Source organism: Zeus faber, assembly GCF_960531495.2.
Source record: "Zeus faber genome assembly, chromosome: 6".
Taxonomy (NCBI): Eukaryota; Metazoa; Chordata; class Actinopteri; order Zeiformes; family Zeidae; genus Zeus; species Zeus faber.
In genome coordinates this window covers 7,828,087-7,852,537 of record NC_137201.1, presented here as the reverse complement: position 1 = coordinate 7,852,537, position 24,451 = coordinate 7,828,087, and the positions used below count along the sequence as shown (strand labels likewise).

Here is a 24,451-nt window from a genome sequence, read left to right as displayed (position 1 = left end):
GGTCGGAAGTCTCACCCTGGAGTAGGGAGGTTGCCGTGGTTACCGTCTCCGGGACTCCATCCACGCTGTATATAGACTGGAGGAATTCTGGGACGCAATCGTTCTCATCGGTTATCAACACCTGAACCTGATTAGCGCCGGCGGAGGGAGGAAATGACGAAAGCAGGACAGAGATTAGGAGGGGAATGAGAAAAAGCACGGGATCAGTGAGTGTTGGGACACAAAACTCCAACTCTTTAGCAACTCTTAAATCCAGGAGACAGCCACAGGAAATTCCCCGCACAGGAGGCTGACCTCGAAACTAAATTGCATTTTAGAGTTTCCAAGATCCTAGTTCGACGGAGCCTTTATCTTCCACTTCATGACTTTCCTGAGTCAAAAATAGAAATGTAAGCATGTGTGTGCCTCACTCTGTGTTCCCAACAAAGGCCTTTAGCCGCCCTCCACCCTGCAAGCCCCCCGTCATCACTATGTGTAAAGTGTGAAGTGACAGCTGAGTAATAGTCCTGAAATAGCCGGGATAGGTTTTCTCTCAACCCATACTCTATCAGATAGTCCACAACATTGGGCTGAGCAGAAAGAGATTTCTTGCCTGGTAAGTAGTGTGAAATAAGCGTCTGACACATTAATTGGGCAACAAAATCTCTTAATTTATTATTCAAGATCCTGAATATGTGAAGAGTTTGACTGGAAATAGCCCTTAGCGAATGTAAGTTTTATGATTATGAGTTCCCATTCCAAGCAACTTAGTGCTTTCAATATTATGTTACACTCCAGCTCCGGATCACCACGTGAAGAGAGGCACTTAAGAGGGAGACACAGCGATGGAGGGAGAGGTTGTAAGAAAACATAGGAGATAATTTGAGAAGCACGGTTCACTTGGTAACATTTCAAAACCAGCCAACCATGGCCATTCCTGCAGACAGTTACAAACTTTGCTGCCCCTCTACGTAGGTCACCCAATGCACAGCTCCCGTTGCCACTGGGTCTGTCTCTTTTTTCCAAGGAAATCCGACCTGCATGCTAAACATCCTTTGGCGTAAAAAAAACCTCACACAGCAAAAGCCAGGGCCACAAAGTGTAGGCATGGGTTTCATTTCAGATTCATCAAAATGAGTACATTCTTGCGTGACTGATGCGATGCAGCAGCAGCACGGACCTGGCTTCTATTTACTTTGCCTAAGTTGACATATGTGAGTAAGCTCTTGAGTGACTCATTCACACTCTCTCTCGCTCTACACCCCGTGGCCTGCTCTCTCGGTCGCTCCCTGATCAAACTGACCTCCATGGCACTGCTGAGGCTGCCGGGCCCCTCGCTGGCGCGCACCATGAGGAGGTAGCGTCGCTGGTCGCTCTCATAGTCCAGGGTCCGGGTGAGACTGATCTCCCCGGTCTCCTGCTTGATGCTGAACAGGCTGCTAGGATTGATCAGCAGGCTGTAGCCGATGGGCTGCTTCTGGAAGGAGATGGCCAGCACGACCAGGAAACTGCAGGGTGAAAGAGGAGACTGATTTGCAGCTACTCTTATACTCTTTGGCCTTCAGGCAGCCTCAGTGTATTTTTCAAAGAATGTTTGTATGGAAATGCAATGTGCATTTGTATTTTCAATGACTTCTACTAAAGCTCCATATACGGTCCTCTAATATAGGCATTCAAACAAAGCATCGTTTCTATGATTATCAAGTACGCCAGGGGAGGGAACATAACGCCTTTGAGTAGAGGCTGAGTGCATGCATTTGAAAAATCTGTGTGTATCTGTATTGTACCTGTTTCCTCTGCATGCCTATAGCACGGACGTGTCGCTCTTGTAATAATAACAACATTCCATTTAGACAGCATACTAAAATTATTGTAATTTTTTTCAATTTCAAAATACCAAAGCAAATATATATATATTTGTTAACATTTAGAATTTTTTTTGGATGCTTGAAATAATGTAATGTACTCAAATACACCAGGTTGCAAAGACAGCAAGTCTGGAGCTCGGTGCACTGCACTGTATGGAACGCTTAGGGTGTCAGACAGACTGGCAGCTGGCGTCACAGGGCAGCATGTCTCTCTGCCTTCACCTCCATAGAAGCAGGTTCAGCAGGTGCTGCAGGATGGCACATGCGCAGTCCATTCCCCTATCATTCAACATCTAGGTGGAAAGGCATGGGGCTACACTGCCTTTCTGCGTAGGTGTTCATTTTGATTGGAGAGCACATATCATTTCTTACGTAAACGTGCTTTGTGGATTGCACAAGCGCCTTCACACTGTCACTTGATGTCAACTTTGAGTGCTCCCTTGATTTAAAGAGAAGCGACAGCTTCTTAATGATGAACACCAGGACTTCTAAATCCTCACCTGAGGACTTCTAAATCCTCACCAAATGAAGGGGCAGAACGTTTATCCTAGTTTTATCAAGGTGAGTGGTTCACCAAGAAAGACTGGCTTCCGTGGGTGAAGTACAGTACATATTGCATTGTTGTGTTTATTATTGATGCGCTGACACCAGACTAGAGGTCTTCACGACACCCAAAATTATATTCTAATATATAAATATGAACCATTAATGAATGCCGGACCCATTTTTCTCTGTATATTACAGAACCAACCTGATGTCTGAGGTGATAATGACAGATGGACCCGAACCGTGGGCAGGTCCTGGTTCGGGCCTCAGCTGGTCGGGTTCGGGTCGACCCGTGAAGACCTCTGCACCTGACTACGCTTTGTCTCACGGTGAAGTTTGTGTTGTTTATTACTAGTGCGCCGACAGCAGCATCTTGACTCCTAACTGTGAATGAAGTGTGTATGGACTTGGATTGTTTTTCTGCTGTATCTATACTTTATTATCAACTGTATGGATTGCCAGTGGCTGGAAAATGATGCTGCGTAAGTCCTATTGATATATAGGATTATGCTGTAACCTAGAGCCTTTGTTGTTTGTTGTTTGCTGTCGAGCCATAAATTGTTAAGTAAATTAAAAATAAAGTAAATTAATAGATTTATATATATCTGTATATATATATATATATATATATATATATATACAGGAGAGCTCACGGAACATTACCGGTCCATAGTACTCACGGCTGTCCTTCGGGCGTGTTCTCCGGTATGGAGATGGCATAGGTGCTGTTGGTGAACTGGGGCGCCCGGGCCCCGGCCACCACGGAAAGCATGGCGGGGATGCTGCGGCTGCCGAGGCGGTCCAGGGCCACAATGCTCAGCAGGTACTCCCGGTCCTTCTGGAGCGACAGCCCCGTGGTGGCCACCTGCCCCGTTTTCTTGTCCACCGTGAAGCAGCTGTCGCCCCCTGCAGGTGGACACGGGGCAGACAATGGTGTTGAACATCCACCTTTATTCATGGCGTGCTGGGAGCGGCTACTGGATCAACCGACCCTTGGTTTCATCCAAACCACACATATACACACATATTACGCATGCCAGGACTTCTACTCTGTGTGACATTCCAGGACTTCTACTCTGTGAGGTAAGTACTGGAGGTTAGTTAAGGCAAGTTTCATTTAGGGGGATATAGATGTATATTTAATACAAGACAGACAATTAGTACTATTATATAATTATAGAACCCAGAATCGCAATTGTGGCGCCGCCCCTTGGGGCTGCCCTTGGGGTTACGCACATTTTAGTATTTTTTGTATTTTTAGAGCTTATTGTGCGTAATCACAGGGTGTCATGACATTTCACTGCATATATGTATGACCGTATGTACATGTATGTGACAAATAACCTCTTGAATCTTGACTCACAAGGGACGCACTGGGCTTTTTTTGTTTAGTTCAAGTAGGAAACGGAGGAAAATAAATACATCTATAATAATCGCTCCCTCTCCATTACGCAGTTACGCCACTGCTCTACACCTCCCCGTTTTACCAGTTACCAGTCTTAAATACATTTTAAACCTTAAATAAAGTGGTGATCCACATGTTGCTGCTTGATGGATAATCAAGCTGGAAAATCCTGTCAGAGCTGTTCATCTCCTGAAGGTTTCCCTTCAACATGTTTTGTCCATTATTTTTATTCATATTGAGAATTAATTCAATCTGTGTATCTGTGTGTCTTTGTTCTTAGCTGTAGCATTTTTTCCAGTTCTTTGATTTGTACTTTGCATGAAGTCAATAGACATACAACATGAATTTCCTTGAATTTTAATAAAGTCGAACCCTAGACCCCTACCTAAATGGAATTTAAATTTGTATTTTGCATTCGAATTAAGCATTCTGAATATTTTTTAAATATGTTTTTGGTTGAAAACAAAGGTCTCTTTTTCACAAAACCAAAGAGGTATTTCCACATTTCCAAATTCGGCTTTCTTTAAAAAAACAACTGTTAAATTCAAAAAAGTTTCCAAATTAGCATCATAAGTAATACATTTGAATACATAAATTCAAGACACGCTTGGAAATTCAACTCTCGGAAACCTTTGAGTTTGTGGCACCATCTGGGAGGTTGGAAGAAAGAAGAAGCACCCGTCTGCAGATATTATGTACATGAAAGGAAAAATAAACATTGACCTTCTGTGTCGCAGTTTATAATACAACATAAGCTTTTAATACATTTTTGGAGACCACATGCAAACAGACATACGCTGATCTTACCAAAGAAGATAACAAGTGGAAGGCTTTTTCATCCACGTACAAATATTTTAATCTCATCTACCAATCAGAACCCCCGGCTCATAAAGTACTGTAAATACCAAAGAACCGGGTAAGCTCCACAGAACTCTTCACATGGGGTAAGGTCAACCGGAGTCATCCTCTTTACATGTTTCCAGCTAAGCCTATTGGGATGTATTTGAAAGGCGGGATTAAAGGAAACAAATGTCCAATTTGTCATTGCCGTGATGTTTGGCATTCCAACACATTGGCATGTGTCGCCATAAATTATTTTATTTATTATTGCACATACAGATGTTTTTAGTTGGGTGCCAATCATCACAGTCGTTAGTTTCTAATGAGAGCTAATGAGAAGGGATGGTATAGAATAAAATAGAATAGAACAGCATATTAGTAGTATTCAGTAATCAATTCATATTCATAACTTAGACCTATATAATTTGTGCATGGTATAGCATTTTGAATATTCTGTATATTTCATATATCTGCTTTTTTCTGTTTTCTATGTTTTGTACATTTTTTTTCGAAGGACATTTTTTGTCTGTAGAGAAACGCACCATTTGTCACCGGAACAAATTCCTAGTATATCTAAATGTACCTGGCAAAATAAACTGATTCTGATTCTGACTTTGATAGAATTTACAAGCACAGTATGGCATAGAATACAATACAATACAATGAAACACACTAGCATATTATACCATTGAATAGAAAAGCATGGAATACAATTCAATATCATAGCCTCTGGCATAGAATAGAATAGAACAAAATAGAATAGAATAGGGTAGAATAGAATGGAATATATTAGGATAGAATAGAATGCTTGATGAGTATCTGGGAAATTAAAAATGGACTTATGTGGTTCAGAGAATTCTAAACCCTCTGACCACGAATATTAAATCCACCCCACTCACACTTTTTATTTTAACGCTAACGGACCCCAAGCCACCTCACGGAGCAGCATGGGGTCCACTCACGCCTATGGCAGCCTTCCAACAACCCGCTGTGTGTGTGTGTGTGTGTGTGTGTGTGTGTGTGTGTGCGTGTGTGTGTGTGTGTGTGTGTGTGTGTGTGTGTGTGGGTGTGTGTGTGTCTCTCTCTCTGGCTCAGTATGATGCAGAAGAGGGAAAGAGAAAGTGTCAGAAATATTTTACATGTGTGAGAAAAGAAATAGTGAAAGCCTGTGACTGTGCGTGTGCGTGTGTGTGTGTGTGTGTGTGTGTGTGTGTGTGTGTGTGTGTGTGTGTGTGTGTGTACAGCGTGTGTGTGTGCGTGTGCTTGTCTGGATGTGACCGAGGATGGAATGAACACTGGAGGACAGTAAAAATAGTTTAGGACTTGATGAATAACTGTCTATGTGATGACTGTGTCTCTCTCTCTCTGTTTATTTCCAGAACCCTGTAAATAATCGTAACTTACCCTGTGATCATATTTGCCCATCTACCACTTCCTTAATCCCCTTCATTTACTCTGTGTGTGTGCACATGTGTGTAGTGGTGGAGAGTAACAGTATATATAGTATATACAGTAGTCTTTGACTTGGACTGCTGCCTGCTTTAATGGCTGCTTGCTTGCTGCGTTGACACGCATTACAGTTCATGAAGCATGCCTATGTTTTCCGTACACCTCGCCGGGATCATTTTAAAGTCAATCTAAGTGTTGAGAAATACTGTAAATACTTGAAATATCAATGTGCGACTTTTGCCTTTACGAGAGTCATCTTGTGTGATGGTGTTGGTACTTTAACTCACTCACTAGACTCACTAGACACACTAACTCACTAACAAGACGGTCTGAGTACCTCTTCCAACACTGCGTGTCTCTGCGTTTATTTGAGTATAGGTGTGGGAGTGAGAGAGTGCAGCCCGTACCGTCGGACAGGAAGAACTCTGCCTCGCCGCTGATGCCCTCGTCCGGGTCTCGGGCCTGGAGCTGGTAGACCGCCGTGCCGGGGGGGGCCTCGGGGGAGACGACGGCCAGATAAGGGTACGGCTCCATGCTCCACTCCGGAACGTTGTCGTTGACGTCGGTGATCTTCAGCTTCACCTTGTTCAGGTACCAGTCTGGGCCTGAGGGGGCAGCGCAGGGACAGTGACAGGAGATGTGCTTCTTTAAAGTGACAGCTGTCAAGTAACTGTAACTTGGAAGGGAGACAAGCTGCGGTAGACAGCCAAGGCAGCAAGGGCACATAGGAGAGGCTTATTTTGATATGAACCAGTGGGTGAAAATGTGAAATAACACAAGTCAAAGGAGATAGAAAATAAATTCTGCACCTAACATGGGACGGATGCAAACGCGTTGACAGTCAGCAGCAGAGTGCTGGTCAAGGTAAATTGCTGCGCCGTCTTGAAGGTAGCAATTTCTTCGTCTATCTCTCTGACCTCTTTCACTACATTCCCTCCCCCTTCTCAAATTGCTGCCAGGCCAGAGAGGGTGAGCAAGAGAGAGAGAGACAGAGAGAGAGATTGGTGGGCGTGAATGTCTTGGAGGCTGTCTGCAGCACTTGGTGGAGGTTGGTGGAGGTGATCCCGTCCTCCATCAGGAGGCTCCCATCCTGCCACGCAGCCTCTCCCACGGGAGAGGGAGGGAGAGGCTGGGCGGGGCTCATCTGCCCTGGTCCGTGAAAACCCACCTTGATCCTCCCACGGGGAACTGGAGATGATGCCTCATGACTGTGGGCATTTTGTCGTCTGTTCCACACAGTCTCACCGGAGTGAATAAGAAGATTCCTGGAATCCAATTACTAAGTCTCTCACCCTAAGCCGGGGTGGCCGGTGTGAGGGCAGTGCATCGCCCGAGGATGACTCGGTGTAGCGCCGCATTACACTCTCATCTCTGTGTCAGGAGTCGGAGGCGTGATATGAACTGATAGCGCACATACCTGCCATCAGAATTATTAGACTCGATTAGATCTGATGGAAACTGTATTCATTTTCCTGAAGGGAAAGTTAGAATGCTGCGGCAGCAGTGGGTAAAGGTGGGCGCAAGGATCTTCATTGGTAAAAAAATGTAGCTTAACATGTAACCGATGATACTACACAGTTGGAAGTAGGAAATAAATAATAAAATATAATAATAATAAATATTGCTGCAGGCAGCAATACATGGGGTCCAGTTTATTAGTTTTGGGTACACATTACAGTTATTATGGTATAATTTATCAATACTTAACAGTCCAGTTTAGTCGTGTCGGTTGCGTTTTACAGTTTCCCGGGTTATATGAAACGCAGCACGATTTTCCGAGTTTACTTGAAGGCAGCATGGGCTCCACCGGGTCTGCCGTCTCCTGGTTGCCCGTTTAATTTCTTCAGTACCTTTTTTTTTTAATTGCGTGACTTATCTTGACCACTGGATTTTTGGACAACGGCTTCTCTATTGTCTTCGATTTTCAGTGATATTTCTGTGGGAAATTACCATTGCGTGGCTTTGATTTTTCCTCTGGAATTTATAGTAAATAAGGGCCGTACAGTTAATCTCATATCGTTCAATTTCAAACGTCACATGTGACATGTCATATAACTAGAAATACTGAACATTTCAAATTTGTGTATCTAGCTTCCGCCGAAGTATGTGTTTCCGAATGTTTTATCCAGGTTCACCATTTTTTGGACTGGCGTACTGGCACGTCGGACTTAAAATTGCTTCATTTTTGGTCTGTTTTTTGCTAATATCTGCTCTGTATGGGGATCGATTTGGATGCACCTGCGTGAACAAGGTCTTTGTGCCAGCGCGGTTCAAACAAGACATCGACTGTGTTTGTGTGTTATGCAGAAATTGGTTTTCCAGATTTCGTTTGAGGCTTCAAAATTCCAAGAATTTCCGGCTCTTTTTTCCTCTTACAATAACAATGAGCTGCCTCCATCAACCGACAACAGTCAAAGCTGCAAGCAGTCTCTAAAAGTATTCACCGTGTACAACCTCCAAATACAGCGTCCAATACCATCCATTCAGAGGAACGCATAGGGTCTCTCACAACGGCTTAAGATATTAAATTCCACTTTACCATTTATAAGTCATATAGTGTCTCTGATATTATAGCCATCAATGTGAACTTGGTACGGCCCTTGAGAGTGCTATCCTTGGTGGACCCGGCAAGGTCAGACTTTGATTCGTTCAAGGACCTGCCACTAGATTAGATATTGCAACTCAGAACTCTGAATATCACAGACGTTCTTTTTCCAGTCCCTTGTCCCTTTGTCCAGGCATGCATATGGAACTTGCATACACATTTTTATTGTGGTTTGAATTTATAGTTCAGGAGAAGCAGATTTTCAAAGATTTTCCAAAATTTCCAAGACGATGGAAAATCCATCCAGACAGACTTAATATGTTGTCGAGGCAAATTTGTTCAGCATGAGAAACGACTTTAAGGTATTGAGGTCAAACGGGTTTCAAGTTCGTCTGCGTGTTATAACGCCCCCTGTGGCCGATTTGGTATGCCGTATTTTGGAGCCTAGTATACCAGGGTTTACCGTCATCAGCCTGAACACCTGAAGGTTATAGCTGTTTAGCTGGCCCTGTAATAATAATAATAATAATAATAATAATAATAATAATAATAATAATAATAATAATAACAATAATAATAATAATAATAATAATAATAATATAATAACAATAATAATAATAATCCCACCAATAATGATAGATGTTCACAGCACAGCAACAGAGTAATAATGCACAAAATCAGGCTCTTGAGTCCAGTACTGGGGGGAAATTAAATCAGAGACTCTGACAATCTGCAGCTATTACACAGCCTCAAATTGACCCGAGCGTGGAACACATTGCAAACCCACAAGGCGAGAAGCAAGAAAAGAGCCGAGGGTTGTGTGCAGAGGCTTGACCCGCCAAGGTGTGTTTGTGTGTGTGTGTGTGTGTGTGTTTGTGTGCATGTCTCTATGTCGGTGTGGGTGTGTGTGTGTGTGTGTGTGTGTGTGCGTGTGTGTGTGTGTGTGAGAGAGAGGTCTTGATCCCTAAGGTCAGGCAGATGGCCTCTGAGGATCGGCGCTTACTGAAATGCTTGGCAGCTCTTCAGACGTTCCTTTATCTCGTGTTGACACATGACTGCCGCCAATACCTGTGATATTATACCCTCAAACCGTCGGAGTTTATGTTTAGCCGTCAATAGTTAATGAAGCGGGAAGCAATGTTGTTTCCCCTCCTAGATTTCCACTTTTTTCCATTCAATTTTTGTTCTCCGCGTTTCAAGGTTTCAAATATGGTTTGAGACTGCGATGCACTTCCTTTTATGGTTTATGTTTTTATGTTGTAGAATGCAGTGGAAATTTCGATCCGATGATCGGATGATCTGATGCGTTCGGCCAGGTCTCTCCTGTAAAGAGTCTGAATCCCCATTCGATGAATCCGGTAAAATAAAGGAAAAAATAATAATAACAAGAAAAAAACATATGTATACACACACCGTTATATTGAACTGTCACATTCACAGGCTTAAAAATTCTCTCTCTCACTCACTCACTCACACACACGCACACACACACACACACACACACACACACACACACACACACACACTCACATACACAGGTGATTTACCTGAGGGCCAAAAGTAACTATGAATTTCAAATCCCATTACGTAATAGTTCTCCTGTACTTGACCGGAGGCTTTTTGTGTACTTTTCTTTTTTTTTTTAATCCCCATCCAGCTTCTGCCACATCCTCTCCCAACCTGGCAACCCGGGGGGGAGTTGACTCCGCAGATGCTTTGTCACAGCTCAGGAGCTTTTCTGTTACAAATGGCCGCCTCAATCTCCCGTCACCGCGTGCGAGTCAGTATAAAAAAAAAACGAAGAATCACGTTTCACGTTACTGCCGATTGACTTTGGGTTTTATTTTGTCATTTCTTCCCTGAGCTAATGTTTGCTAAGCCGCAAGAAATTAAGTCTTTAAAATGTAAATGCGATAGAGGAAACTTTAAAGCGTTGGCTGGGCTGGATGTGAACACGGAGGCGGCGCAGCTTCCTTATTTCTTTTAAACTGGCTTATGGTTCAAAATGGCCCCGTGTGTTGTCGAGCTGCTGAGACGAAACACAATGCGCTACGTCCCCTTTCGACTCGCCAGGGAGCGCGAGCCCAAACCGCCGCCGCACAATGGGCATAAGAAATGTGTGACAGTTCCTAAAAGGATTGTTAGAGGGATAATAACACAGGGAGGAGGAGGAGGAAGAGGAAGATCGGCTCGGGCTTCAAAGCCGCTCTCGCCGCAGAGGGGAGAAAGTTCCCGACGGCGCCGCGTTTAACAGGAAGCCGACGCTGCGGCGGCGGCGGCGGCGGCGGCGGCGGTGGTGTAAAGCAGAGCAGCAAATCAATGATCTCTCTCTTTCCCGCCACAAAATGTCAGATCGGTTCGGATCACTTCTCCAAGTTCCTGAGGAAAGTGGAAGGGTTCCGAAAAACTTGAAGATTTTAGAAAAGGCAACTTAATCAAGGGGAAATCAAAGCCACGGCACTTAACATTTTGTCGTCGCGAGGGGGGGGGACTAAAGCGGGATTCCCCCACACCCCCCACCTTCCACCCGCTGGCTGCTACATCTCCCGGCCGTGTTTCCGTGGTAATGGCTATGATTGTACAAGACTGCGTCTAATTAGCTTGTTACAGACAGACTGATCAGAGCCCAGGCAGATAATTAGAAGCCATCAGCTTTGGAATGGTAATGAAGAATGCACTGTAGTGCCAGTTCACCCTTGCACGTGTGCGTGCGTCTGTGTGTGTGTCTGTGTGTTTGCATATGTGTGTGTGTGTGTGTGTGTGTGTGTGTGTGTGTGTGTGTGTGTGTGTGTGTGTGTGTGTGTGTGTGTGTGTGTGTGTGTGTGTGTGTGTGTCTGTGAGTGTTTTCTGTGAGTGTGTGTCTGTGTGTGTGCATGTGTGTGTGTGTGCATATGTGTGTGTGTGCATATGTGTGTGTGTGTGTGTGTGTCTGTGAGTGTGTGTCTGTGTGTGTGTGTGTGTGTGTATGTGTGTGTGTGTTTGCGCACACACATAGACACACACACACACACATACACACACACACACACACACACACACACAGACACACACACACACATACACACACATGTTGGGAATGACTGCGGGCCACTGTGTTGATGCTTCCGACAGTTAATCCTCTCCTTGGGTACTTGCTATATAAAGCTGCTAAGTGGCTTTGCCCATACTGAAAAAAAAAAAGGAAAAGTTGTCTCAAGTGCTACTGTGCATATATACACTGCCCACAGTACAAGGACACTCAGTGTGTGTGGGAAGAGGGATGAGAGCGGGGAGAGACGGAGAGATAGAGAGAGGGGAGTTGAATTCCAGTTTTCTGTGTTCCAGCGGTATAGGCGCATTTTTTTATTTAGAGTATTCTTTAAATAAATCAATAAATCAATAAATCAATAACTCAATAAATAAAGTTGGAAAAAAAGAAGAGAAAAAAAAAATCAAAAAATAAGGACCATCCAGCAGAGGAAAATAAAACAGAGAGAGAAAGGGAGAGGCAGAGACGGGGAGGGTTAGGGGCGTTTTGGGTTTTTTTTTAAAGAAAGAGCGAGGGGGAGAGAAAGAGACAGGGGCGAGAGAGGGGGGGGGGGAGAGGGAGGGAGATGGAGACAGAGGTGGGAGAGAGGTAGCGAGAGAGAGAGAGACAGAGGGGGCGAGAGAGAGGGGGCAAGGGAGAGAACGAGGGAGATGGCGACTGAGGTGAAAGATAGAAAGAGGGAGAGAGGTAGCGAGAGAGAGAGAGAGAGAGAGAGAGGGGCGAGAGAGAGGGGTTGAGGGAGAGAGGGAGAGAGATGGCAACTGAGGTGGGAGAGAGAGAGGGGGGGGGTTGTCTCAGATACTGCTGCGTGGCGGGAACAAAAAGAACAGCTTCCTGTTGCCGCGAGATGGTGACTGAGGTGGGAGAGAGAGAGAGAGGGAGAGAGGTAGCGAGAGAGAGCGAGAGAGAGAGGGAGAGAGGTAGCGAGAGAGAGAGAGAGAGTCAGGGGCGAGAGAGAGAGAGGGGGCGAGGAAGAGAGGGAGAGAGATGGAGACAGAGTTGGGAGGGAGAGAGAGAGAGAGAGAGAGAGGGGAAGAGAGAGCAAGAGAGGGAGGGAGATGGAGACAGAGGGAGAGAAGGAGAGAGGTAGTGAGAGAGAGGGAGAGAGAGAGACAGGGGCGAGAGAGAGAGGGAGAGAGGTAGCGAGAGAGAGAGACAGGGGCGAGAGAGAGAGAGGGGGCAAGGAAGAGAGGGAGAGAGATGGAGACAGAGTTGAGAGAGAGAGAGAGAGAGAGAGAGAGAGAGGGGAAGAGAGAGCAAGAGAGGGAGGGAGATGGAGACAGAGGGAGAGAAGGAGAGAGGTAGTGAGAGAGAGGGAGGGGGGGTGAGGAAGAGAGGGAGAGGGATGGCGACTGAGCTGGGAGAGGGGGGCGGGGGGGGGGGGGGGGTGTCCCGGATACGGCTGTGTGGTGGGAACAAATAGAACAGCTTCCTGCTGCCGCTTCCTCTCAAATGTGATCCGCCGGCGAAGTGAGAAAAACAACGAGGGGCACTTTGTGACGCAGGGCGGGGATGAGGATGAAGAAGACAAAATTATTATGGGATGGCTTGCACCTGAGACCAATCTGAGGAGGGGTGAAGACGCGATGGAGAGGGGAAAAGGAGAGGAGGAAGGGAAAACCGGCCCCGAGGGGGGGGGGGGGGTGATAAGGTACATTAGGCAATGTTAGTGGAGGTAAAGAGTCTCCCTCCCTCCCTCCCTCCCTCCCCCTCGGCCTAAAGCAGAGTGTGGAGCAGTCAGCAGGAGATCAGCGCTCGCAAGTACTTTGGGACGGAAATCTATTAACTCCAGGATCCCTGGACTGCACACTCTGGACTCAGAGGCTCAGTGTGACTGACACGCTGTACTAACAATACATACTACACACACACACACACACACACACACACACACACACACACACACACACACACACACACACACACATGCAGACACAATCTATCTTACAGCCTCAATTTCTCACTCCTCTCTCTTCTTCACACTTCTGGTTGCTCTGTCATCTTTTCCCGTTTTTTTCCCGTGCTTTTTATTTCCTCTCTCACCGCTGACACACGAGCAGATACTCTGGAACACACTCACGCACAAATTCAATTATCCTGCTCACACGTGCAGCTATCGTAGCACGCAATTATTAATCGTTCGCAGAATCGTTCATCGGCCACCTCTCCCGGGTGAAACAAGGGAGAAGTTTCTGCATTAACGAGCTGTAATGTATCGTGTACGGAATTAACCAATGTGAAAATTTAGGAATTTGTACCTCTTTAGAGTAATTGCAGGTTTTCCGTTTTTTTTTTGTTGTTTTATTTTTCAGATTCTGCGCCCTATGCACGTTCATGCGCCAGCACTTCAACAGCGAATAGCATTAGAGCCGCCCGGACACATCCAGGTGGCAGCGGCGAGGACAGAGAGAGAGGAAGTGTACCACGAACCACGCTCCGATGTCGGACGTAGTGAAGGACCTTAAAAATGGTCGCGCCTTTGTCTCGGGCTGGTCAGGGCACGTTGGAGGAGCCGCGTTCTACCTCCAGGAGGTGGAGGGCTGAGGTCGTAGCGAACGGGCGAGTCGGTACGGTTGGGTACGATATACTCAGGGGTTCTGTACGTGGGGACCGTGGGCCCTCGAAGGGTCCATCGAGAGGTTCCAGGGGGTCGCCAGCAAAATGATTACTCGTCAATACACTTCACCATTTTTTTCATTTGTACGACAGAGAATGTACAACAATGACTGTCTTGATCCTGGTTTCACTGTCATCTCCCTAACTATAGTTTTTCGACCACCACGCCGCGGCCGTGTGAGCTCGCCAGGTGTGCCGTGAAAATGCAGTTTTCCACTTTGAAAAAATGACAGGATGGAAATGAGCTCTGGTGTTGCAAGATCCAAATGGCAAAGCTGTACTTATCTGTCTAATTCATCAGTTCCAGCCAGAATCCCAGCTCAGAACAAGTTTCACACCGAAAGTGGACTGTTCGTGGTGATTAAGGGTCGACTCGTTTTTAGGATGCGGTTCTTGACAAGTCATCGGTAATATGAGTCATTGGATTTTCAGAGTCTTTGTTTATTTGATTCAGTTCGTGTCAAGTTGGTGTCAGTTGGTGTAAATCAGTCACATTCAATAGGTATTGTATACAATGCCTTGGCCTTTATTTTTTGCCTCGGACTTTAATTTTGCTCTCAGTAATTATTTTCAGTTTGTGAGTCAAAGTTTCACCTGTTCGGTGAACAATGAAATCATCCTCAGGTTGCGGTCCGTGGCCGAATGCGTACCAAATAGCGGGTCCTAGGCGTTGATTGGCAATCACTGTGATGTGATGTGGTGGTGGTGCATTCACCATGGGGTAGACTTGACCTCAACCACTGAATGTGTCCAAAGACTAAGTGCCCTTCAATCGAACACATCTTCCATCACCTGGTCATCCTGCGCCTGCCTGTTACGTAGCCGTGTTTAAACCGCGGTTGCGCACTTGGCAGGTTTCTTGCCAAAACCGGTCTACTTTAAAACCCCAAAGGCCGAGGGACGTTGCCAGTGTGCAAACCGTACTTCTCCCGAGTAAAACATGTGTCCTACTTAGCGGAGAGACTTAAACATTTCAAGCAATAGATTTGGGCAGAGGTGCTGTGGAGAGAGCAAACAAGACAGTGGAGAGCAGAAGCCAGGATGAGAAACACTCACATGGCACACACACACACACACACACACACACACACACACACACACACACACATTCCACCAGAGAGTACACAGTACAGTGTACACAGAATACACACACATACACGCACGCACACTCACACACAAACTCAGCTTTGCCAACACAGCAAATGTAGAGGGGAAAAGATTGCAGAGACAAACAAGCTTATAATACCACATACTGTATAATTGAACATAATATGATGCTGTGCAGGCTACACAATGGTTCAAGGAAATGTACTCCGTTCCCCTGATAATTAAGAGAAAACGTATATATGTTATTTATGAATATAACAAATATAACAATATATAGGTATATTTTTCATGTTATATATAGAAAAAAGGTTGTATATAAGATTAATAAATATACTGTATATGTATATACAATATATATGAATGTAAATATAAATAAATATCCAAAAAATAGATATCAAATAAACAATATATAAAAAATATCCTTTTTTTATACATATTTGTATTTATTACATAAATACATATATATTATATCTATATACAAACTGTAGTGACTACTGGAAACAAAATATAGGTCGCTGAGAGACTGAGGTAGGATCTTGTTTGCTGATTGTCTGACGGACTACCAAATAAAAGAATTTGCAGAGATCAAAATATTAGTTTTATCACTATTAATAATTAAAGAAATCAACTTAGTATAAGGGGCAGAAGATATACTCAAATAATCAAATAATCCTAGACCAAATCAGCCGTCAACGAAATATACTACAGTCCACTCCACTCTCCCTTTCTAACCTCTGCCATGCAGCTGAACAGTGATATAAATGATAAAAATGTCCCCGCCCATAACCATGTCACCTGATTATAGCAATCAAATGAACAAACAAAATAACCAAAACTATGAACCACCACAACATTATCAATTTATAATTCATTCTAAATTCACATTAAATCCATTCATGGCTCCTACAAAAACATTTTGCGTTTTTAAAGGAACGAAAATGAAAGTCCCTCTGAAATAAGACTTTTCATGTCTGTACTTTCACCACACATCACACTTCTTTGGGCATTCTCCGATTTTTAGATTTTTTTTTCTGTTCACGCTCCCGAACAGCCCACTCTCAAGTTGAGACAGATTGTCATTTTGGTCGTTCCGTTTTTCTGTGTGTCATGTCGGCGGGAAAAAAAAAAAAATGTAAATTGCGTTTGCGGTGTGGAAGCGTCAGAAGCTCTGGAGGCTGACAGTTATTTTTTACTTTTTTTTATTTTCCATGGTTTAGGGCCAAGACACAGGAAACCGTGCACATCCATCTGGAGGAAGCGGTTTCTTTCCCCTCCTCCTTCCTCTAATGACACAGAAAATGACAAAATAAATGACTCCGACTCATTATCGCACCTCATCGAGCAAAGCTCAAATTTAAAGTTATGATTCATTGCCACGTCGATGGGACGACAAATAGGAACGCGGGGAAAGATTTTAATTAAATGAGAAGAAGAACAATAACGGGCGTACGCGCGCAATTTCATCTTGTTGCGGCGCGGCCCCAACTCCTTTCCAACAACACAACGGTTTTGCGACTTGTTTGTCCCAGGATACAAAATGAAAACGGAAATCAAACAGGCACACCAGGCCATTGTGCACCGGGACCACGGCGTTAAATGTCCATAACTACATTCGACAAGTTAAGCATGCGTACAGTACAACCCATTTCCAGGAGGAAATTATTTCTAATCCGCCTCTAAATTAATTTAGTGGGCAACTTCCTGCTTAATCCAATTGAACTTGTTTTCCATCAGCCCTGACGCCCTAACTATTCGGCGTTCTCTGAGTTCGAGGCCTTCTGTTTCCTTCATGAGTATTCTCTAACCTCGAATGCGGTTCTAGTTTTTTGATCCCGGCTATAGCGTGGTTCCAGGACAGGCTCTCATTCGGTGTTTCAGGTATGCTAATGCAATAAAAAACATGGCACATTCAAGACCAGAATACAAAATGAGCATATGCTTGTGGGCGACTCTACCCACAGATAGGTTCCGCGGCGGGAAGAAGCCAGCGCCGTCACAACGCCCCCGCGTCTGCCACAATGCCATAGAGGGGCATCGTTTCAATAGTTTGTCGCGGTGACGCAGTGAATTCTCACTGTTAGCGCGACGCCCCCCGCCCACCGCCCTCCGTCGACAGTTTGCCTAGAGCGGCCAAATGGCTAGAGCCGGCCCTGGACGCACGTCCCCACGCCGCCGCGCACTTAGCGACTGACAGCGCTGCACAGAGTTCATGTAAATGTAGTCTGCGATATGGAACCTTCCAATGAAAACTCCCTCAGTAAACGGATCCCAAGGGTATGCAGACATGAATTGTTTTGGCCTGTTGCTGCCCTGCTCTGGGCTTCCCCTGAGGGCCGTCGGGAGTAAGGAATTGGTTGTTTTTCTCCTGTTTTCCGGAAGTGAACGCACGCATCCCTGGGTGTAGACGCGAGCGTTTTGCCGATGACAGTCCGTGGAAATTGTAATGATGTGACTGCTGTTTGTCCATCCATGTGGCAAGCACGCACGCACGCTCGCGTTTTTCGACACATGCGAAGGAGCGCATGAATGTCGACGGGCGCGAGGCGTCCGTGCCCGTGTGATGTATGTCAGCGCGGGGATGCTCTGATGATGGAGGAAAAGCCTGTTTCATTTGTGTAGTCATGTGCGTCAGTGTTTGCCTATCCACTTATAACTGCCATGGTTAGATGCTCACATGCACCGAGCTCGATCGGGAAACGGAAGGATCTCGAACCCCACCCCCGGTAGAACTCTGGGAGAAGAAAAAAACAAAAGCATACATGGAAAAGGGCTTGAAGACCAAAGAGACGAGGCGAAGGAGAGGAAATGGCTGAATTGGTCATCGTCATGCAGCTCTCCGCCGCTCTTAAAAGAAAAAAGGCTACTGTTCGCACCGGAGGCTTTCATTTGGTCATTAGTCTTTATCAGCCCCCGTCTGTTGGGGTTACTGTGTTTCAGAGAGCCATCTTTCCCTCTCTATTTGTGTCTTGATGATGGAGAGGTAATTTCAGATTCTACGATGGGTGGACCGCAATAACGTGGAGGGGAGAGTGCGTCGGCCGAGCAGAGGCTCTGCTCGACGCGGGGACTTGGTATGAAGCACTGTTGTGTGTCTATGGATAGAGAGGTGAACCAGGCCTACATATTTCTGTGGATCTGTGTGCGAGTTCGTCTGTATGTGGGTGAGTGGTGGACTGGGGGTGGGGTTGTAACGGGGGGGGGGGGATGGACGCAGGGGACGAGGGTCTGACTCCGACTGTTCTCCCACATGCTGAACGAGCCATTAATTGAGAGTAATGGAGGAGTGCTCTCATAGCAGATGTGTCCTTTGCCTCATCCGACTGTAAAAGTGACCCGGGAGCCCCTCGCAGCTCTGTTTGAGCTCTGTTTGAGGTTCAACACCTTTGCTGATAATGTTTCCCCCGCTTCTCACCGCAGTACCCGTGGAAGTAACAGCGAGTATCATTTGGACCTAGCGCCCACAGTCACACTAAATGACGAAAGGCCGGGCAGTGACGGTGCAGCCCGGGAATTTGTTAGCAGCCCATCTTCTGCACTGGAGTGTGAAATTATTTCAGCTCTCTACTCATTATGAGATTTTTAAAATGCATTATAGTTAGGGCTTTTATGGCGTGCCGCGGCATTAATTCAATTTGCCCCATTCACGCGCTCTTATCGCCTGCTCTTGTACTGCTCTGGCTACTGGCTGAAGGAAGCCGCTGAGCAGAGCTCCTCAGCTTATCTCTGAGGGATAAAAACTACACAGGCCAACCCAATCGAAACCTCAACGCCGCACCCGTCCAGAGCCCTCTCTGCTTCACCGCCATGACCAGCCTCTGCTTCCTCCGCCGACCTCCGTTTTTCTCCGCTCTCTTCATCCTCCGCCCTGTTTCCTTCTGAGCCTGTGATTGATGGCGGTTGTCCCTGGGAGTCCTTTTCAATATCACCGCCTCCCCCAGGCCCATGCACGTCGAGATATCCGCGCGCACACACAGACACAAGGATGAACACAGAATTGTGCAACATACACAAACACACAAATACACCCGAGCACAGCACAGTGAGCCAGGGCCGGGCAGAATCAACAGAGGGTGCATCACAGGTTTAATAGGAAAACAAGCCACGGTGTGCGGGTGAGACAGTGTTAATCTATCACCAGAACCTGGCTCTGAGTTGGCGAACTGCAGCGCGCGGGGAGGTCTTCCAACAGGAGCCCGTCACAGCTCGGACCGCATTCCCACTGCAGGTAGACGGTAAGTGAGAGTTTTACTAATGCCCACGCCGCTTAGTAGGGCTGGACAATATGGCCAAAATGTTATCACAATATGTTTTTTTATATGGATCGATAATTATGACGATATATATTCAAAAATAATAAGCCTTATAATAATAATAATAATAATAATAATAATAATAATAATAATAATAATAATAATAATAATAATAATAATAATAATAAGGTTTTACATTAAAAACTGAATAAATAATATAAAATTAAATTAAAATGATGTAAACAAAAAAATAATAATAATAAATAAATAATAAATATATATTACATAGAGAAATTCTGTGATTATATGCGGAGACGTTTGGAGGAGGGCGAGTTTGAGTTCAAGTCGGTGTTTGAGGAAGATCCGCGGCGTCAGCTCTGGGGACCTCCTCCCCGCTGCACACTGCCTAGCTGGAGAGTGTGTGGTGTCTTTGTAGGTAGAGGAAAATGGACTCCCTATCGTACCGTATTGAAAGTAAAACGCATAAATGTATCATCGTTATCATGGAAGATTTTATCGTGAAAAGTATGGAGATCGTTTTATTGCCCAGCCCTACTGCTCTGATGCCTTAATCCAGGGGCCTCAAACTAGGGGCCCGCAGGACGATATTTTGTGGCCCCCTACTTGACATTAAAGTTTAGTGTTAGTGCGGCCCGCACGTTTTTCTCACACGCACCTTTTTGCCGAGTCGTTGCCCTGGGCGTTTTATATTTTTTTTATCACTTACAATAGCTCAGGCTCGTGACAGCTTACGGTGGTGTTTGTTGACAAGTTAGCCAACACGTTAGTCACTTGGTTGAAACGTGATTCCGGAGTGACACTAAGTGGAAGGAAAATATATGCTGTCACCCAGTGCAAGGTACAGAGGACTTAGGAAGTGGGGGGACTCAACAAGAGTAATCAGTGACCTAATAAAGACAGCATAGTGTTGCAATAGGAAAGGGAAAAGAAGTTTCCCTTTCTTTGTGGAATACTTGATGCGGCCCAGCCTCACCCAGACTCTACCTCCAGCGGCTCCCAGGTAAGTTGAGTTTGAGACCCCTGCCTTAACCGGTTGCACTGGGGGAAAAACGCCCCGGTGCCACTCTCTGGTGGAATATGTACTTTACAAAGAAGTAGTGAAGGTAGGCTCGTATGCAGTATGAGGGAAAGTGTACAAGGTAAAAATAACTGATCTCGATGGGGGTTCCGGGACGCTCTGGAACAAAAAAGTGGGATTTCAAAAGACTTATATATCCACACACCCTGATGAAGTAGTCAAGTTTGGGGGGAAAAGATGTTGGCTTTTTTTAATGGATTCACCTGTGGAAATAAAGGTTTTTTAATCAAACTTTTTTGCGACTCTCCTCCCCAGACAAATTTGCAAATGCGTATTAGTCTGGAATCTCTATGTTAGTTTTTGATTTCCAAGGGGCTTTACCAACGGAGGCAGACCAAAATGTCTCCAGACGCAATCGGATGGACCTACAACCAATCAGAGCAAGGAACCGTGTGACGTAGCGCTGAGCGAGTGAGTTGGTAAATTCGACTTTCACCAAATCCCGAAGTACGGCAAACAAATCTTTATTATTATTATATTATTTATTATTTCTGGAATTTCCCTTTGGGGATTAATAAAGTGCCTTTATATTTTATCCTTATCTTTATCAAGGAAAGCTTTTTAGGGAAAATACACCGTCCAGTTTGTTTACTACTGTCGCAATAGTGGATTCAACATACCATTCCACATCAGTGGCAGCCATCTTGGCAAGGTGCCTCAACAGCTCTCGGTCATTGTATCAAACCCGCCCCATATTAGATAAATGGTTGTGATTGGCCTGACCCTGGCAAGGTCCGGTGGAAATCTGTTTGAATGGGAGGGTGGCCAGACGTATTCTGCCAGAGTGAACGAAACATGAGCTGCAGATTGGTCTGGTTCCCAGGCTGCCTAGAACGGCCCATCCAGATCTGTTTCGGCATTTGAAGGAATTTGTCAGATTGTGGGCAGATCGTTGGCGTCCTGAACCCAGGCATGCCGAGGACGTGTTCCTCATGAATATGCATATCTTGCCCAGAAATTCCGCTACCTCGATTAAAAAACGGTAAAAAAAAAAAAGCAAAAAAAGAACGAACGATAGAAAGGCCACCGGGACATCAAGGGCCAAAGGGGGAGGTGCTAAGGCAGGCCACCCCCCACTACCCCCCAATGCCTGCACACACACACACACACACACACATGCACACACACTCACACACACACACACACACACACACACACACACACACACACACACACACACACACATACACACACACACACACCACGTTCTATCCACTGTGCTAGTCGCATGCAAAATACTGTACATTAGCATGTGGCTGGAAAATTGTTGAAAGAGGAACAGAGGAAAGAGGAAGAGGATAAAGTCCTCATTTAGAGAATCTAATCCAGTAAAAGTTCTGTCCCGTGTAGACCATCATCTCCCTTCGCACATCAGGATCAGCATTAGCGGCAAGCCAGCAAGATTAAACGGGATCAATGTTCATCACTGACACAGTGTCCAAGAGAGGGGCCAACACCATCCAGACCAAAGGGGGGAAAAATACCCCCCTGCCATGGCAACAGTCCCCCATCAGAGGCACATTACCAACCAAAATCTACGATTATGATTACGATTCAACATACCTCGTAAATACAAATAATAATCGTCCTTAATGCCCTAAAGCTGTGATTATCCGATATTTATATTGGCGGAGCGTAATCTTCCATTTATACCTTACAATATTGGTGGGTTTGATTGTGAGGATTTGCTTGTGTAAATACATGGTGATCTGGCAATCAATTCGGATATTAAGGCACACCGAGGGACTCATTATGGAACCAAAGTCGTGATTAATCACGGGGAGGCAGAAGTCGGTTTACAGCGACACATCCTCAATTTGCCGTTTGACAGATGCAAGTCCGAGGGAGCTCCACGTCGGAGGAAATCCGTCAAAGGCAACTTAACAACTAAACATTCATCAACGTGAATATCTAAAACTACTCTGCCGGGACGGGTCAGCGGGGGCAGAAGTAATACCAAAGTCGTCAATGGCTTGAAAAATGGCAGCCACCATAAAGGCTTTGTGTAATCTTTCCACATAGATGGGGGATGCACAGAAGTGACTCATTCTCCGTTCTCCGGACTTTTGTGTGTGTGCGTGTGTGTGCGTGTGTGCGTGTGTATGCGTGTGTGCGTGTGTGTGCATGTGCTGTCCTCTTCTATTCTATTTGGAGACCCGGGCCATTAGGAGCACATGTGAGGCGGCATTATGAGACAGCAGGGACCATATGAACCAGATTAGTGGTCAGCACTAAGTGCCTACACCGTTTATAGAGGCAGCAGGAAAAAGAGACGTGTGTATCCAGTGGCTCGGCTCAGAATGGACAACAAATTGGCAATTGGAATATTATTAAGAAAAAAATTAATGTATAAAAACCAGAAAGTCACACGTAAGATATGTGCTCGCAAACATGGTTGCCAAGTCCGCCTGAACAGTAATAAGCGAATTTGGGCTTGAAAGTGAACCATATATTCACTACAAGTAATTAATATCAAAAGCAGGGTGGCCAAGACTGCTTCTAATAAGCAACTTGGGGCTTGTTGTCTTCCGAAGTCACTTGAAAGATTTGAGTGAATTTTTTGGCTTGTTTTAAAATGTAGTTGCTTGTTTGGGAAAATCCTATACATTCATGAAAAATAACCATTTAGTATATTCACTAAAAGTAATGAATATCACTTGCAGGGTGGCCAAGTCCACTTATAATATGCGACTTTGGGCTTGTTTTAAAATGTGGTTGCTTGTTTGGAAAAATCCTATATCACCTGCTGTTAGAGGGCATGTCCCTCCGCTCCCATGGGTCCTCCGCCTACCCTCCCTCGCACACACACCTCACGTTGTCATTAAAAACCGCAACCCGATGTCACCCCGAAAAAAACCCACGCCAATCACGATTTTGGGAAGAAGTTACAGGACGCGATTGTTTTGGGCTTGTTTTGTCACCAAAACGGCACGCTGACGGATGCACTCCCTGAAACAACCCAAAAAATATCATCCAAAGAATACACTGCGACAAACACGCAATAAATTAACACGAAAGTGGGAAATAAAATCCTTCTCCTTGTCTCGCATTATTTATCCGTCTGATTTCGGTCTGGTTCGTCAGATAACGGCAGGGGATCACGTAGACACACACACACACGCACACACAACCAGGTGTGTGTAAATATTACCCTGCGTGCTGTTGCCTGGATGTCGCTCATCAAGCTGGAATGGCTCTCCATTTCCTCTCTGCATGGGGGACACCTGCCTCTCTAATCACTCCTCCTCTCCCTATGATGAGGTTTTTCCATCTCCACATCCCGGCATTGATTAAATAAGTGAACCGTGCGATGGACATGATCTTCAAAAAGACTTCATTGTCTGAGATGTAAACTCTCTTTGTTTTGTCGGGGGGGTGGGGGTGGTGGTGGGGGTGGGGGTGGTTTTTGCAAACGCGGAAACAATTGAAATCGCCGCCTTTGTTCTGCCATCTCTGTTGCGGGGAAGCCATTTCCATCTTCTCAGACAAAGGACGCGCTCTTGCAGTGCGAACTGCCGTCGCTTAATTACCACAATTTCTGTTCTTTTCTGGAATGCAAATTTCGTGGGATGTCAAAACATTTCGCGAGGCGACTCGGCCCTCCGAGTGATCCTGAGCGAAAAACCTTTTACAGTTCACCGCCGGCAAAACTTGAGCGGTCTGGGCCTTGTGTATTTATCGGTGCCTTTCTTGAGCCACCACAAGTTGAGCCCCGGCCA

The 24,451-nt window shown here is 45.4% G+C and overlaps 1 protein-coding gene across 1 annotated transcript in view; it reads right to left on the bottom strand.

Annotated features, from left to right (window-relative positions):
* The window catches only part of LOC307231612 (neural-cadherin-like), a gene marked incomplete at both ends in the record, with an annotated part of 99,964 nt that overhangs the window by 68,221 nt on the left and 7,292 nt on the right, over positions 1 to 24,451 (bottom strand). The window contains 4 exons of the mRNA XM_080002377.1: positions 16 to 127; positions 1,283 to 1,487; positions 3,074 to 3,299; positions 6,495 to 6,692. Of these exons, the coding sequence (XP_079858503.1) occupies positions 16 to 127; positions 1,283 to 1,487; positions 3,074 to 3,299; positions 6,495 to 6,692 (741 nt within the window). The remainder of the gene's footprint in view (positions 1 to 15; positions 128 to 1,282; positions 1,488 to 3,073; positions 3,300 to 6,494; positions 6,693 to 24,451) is intronic.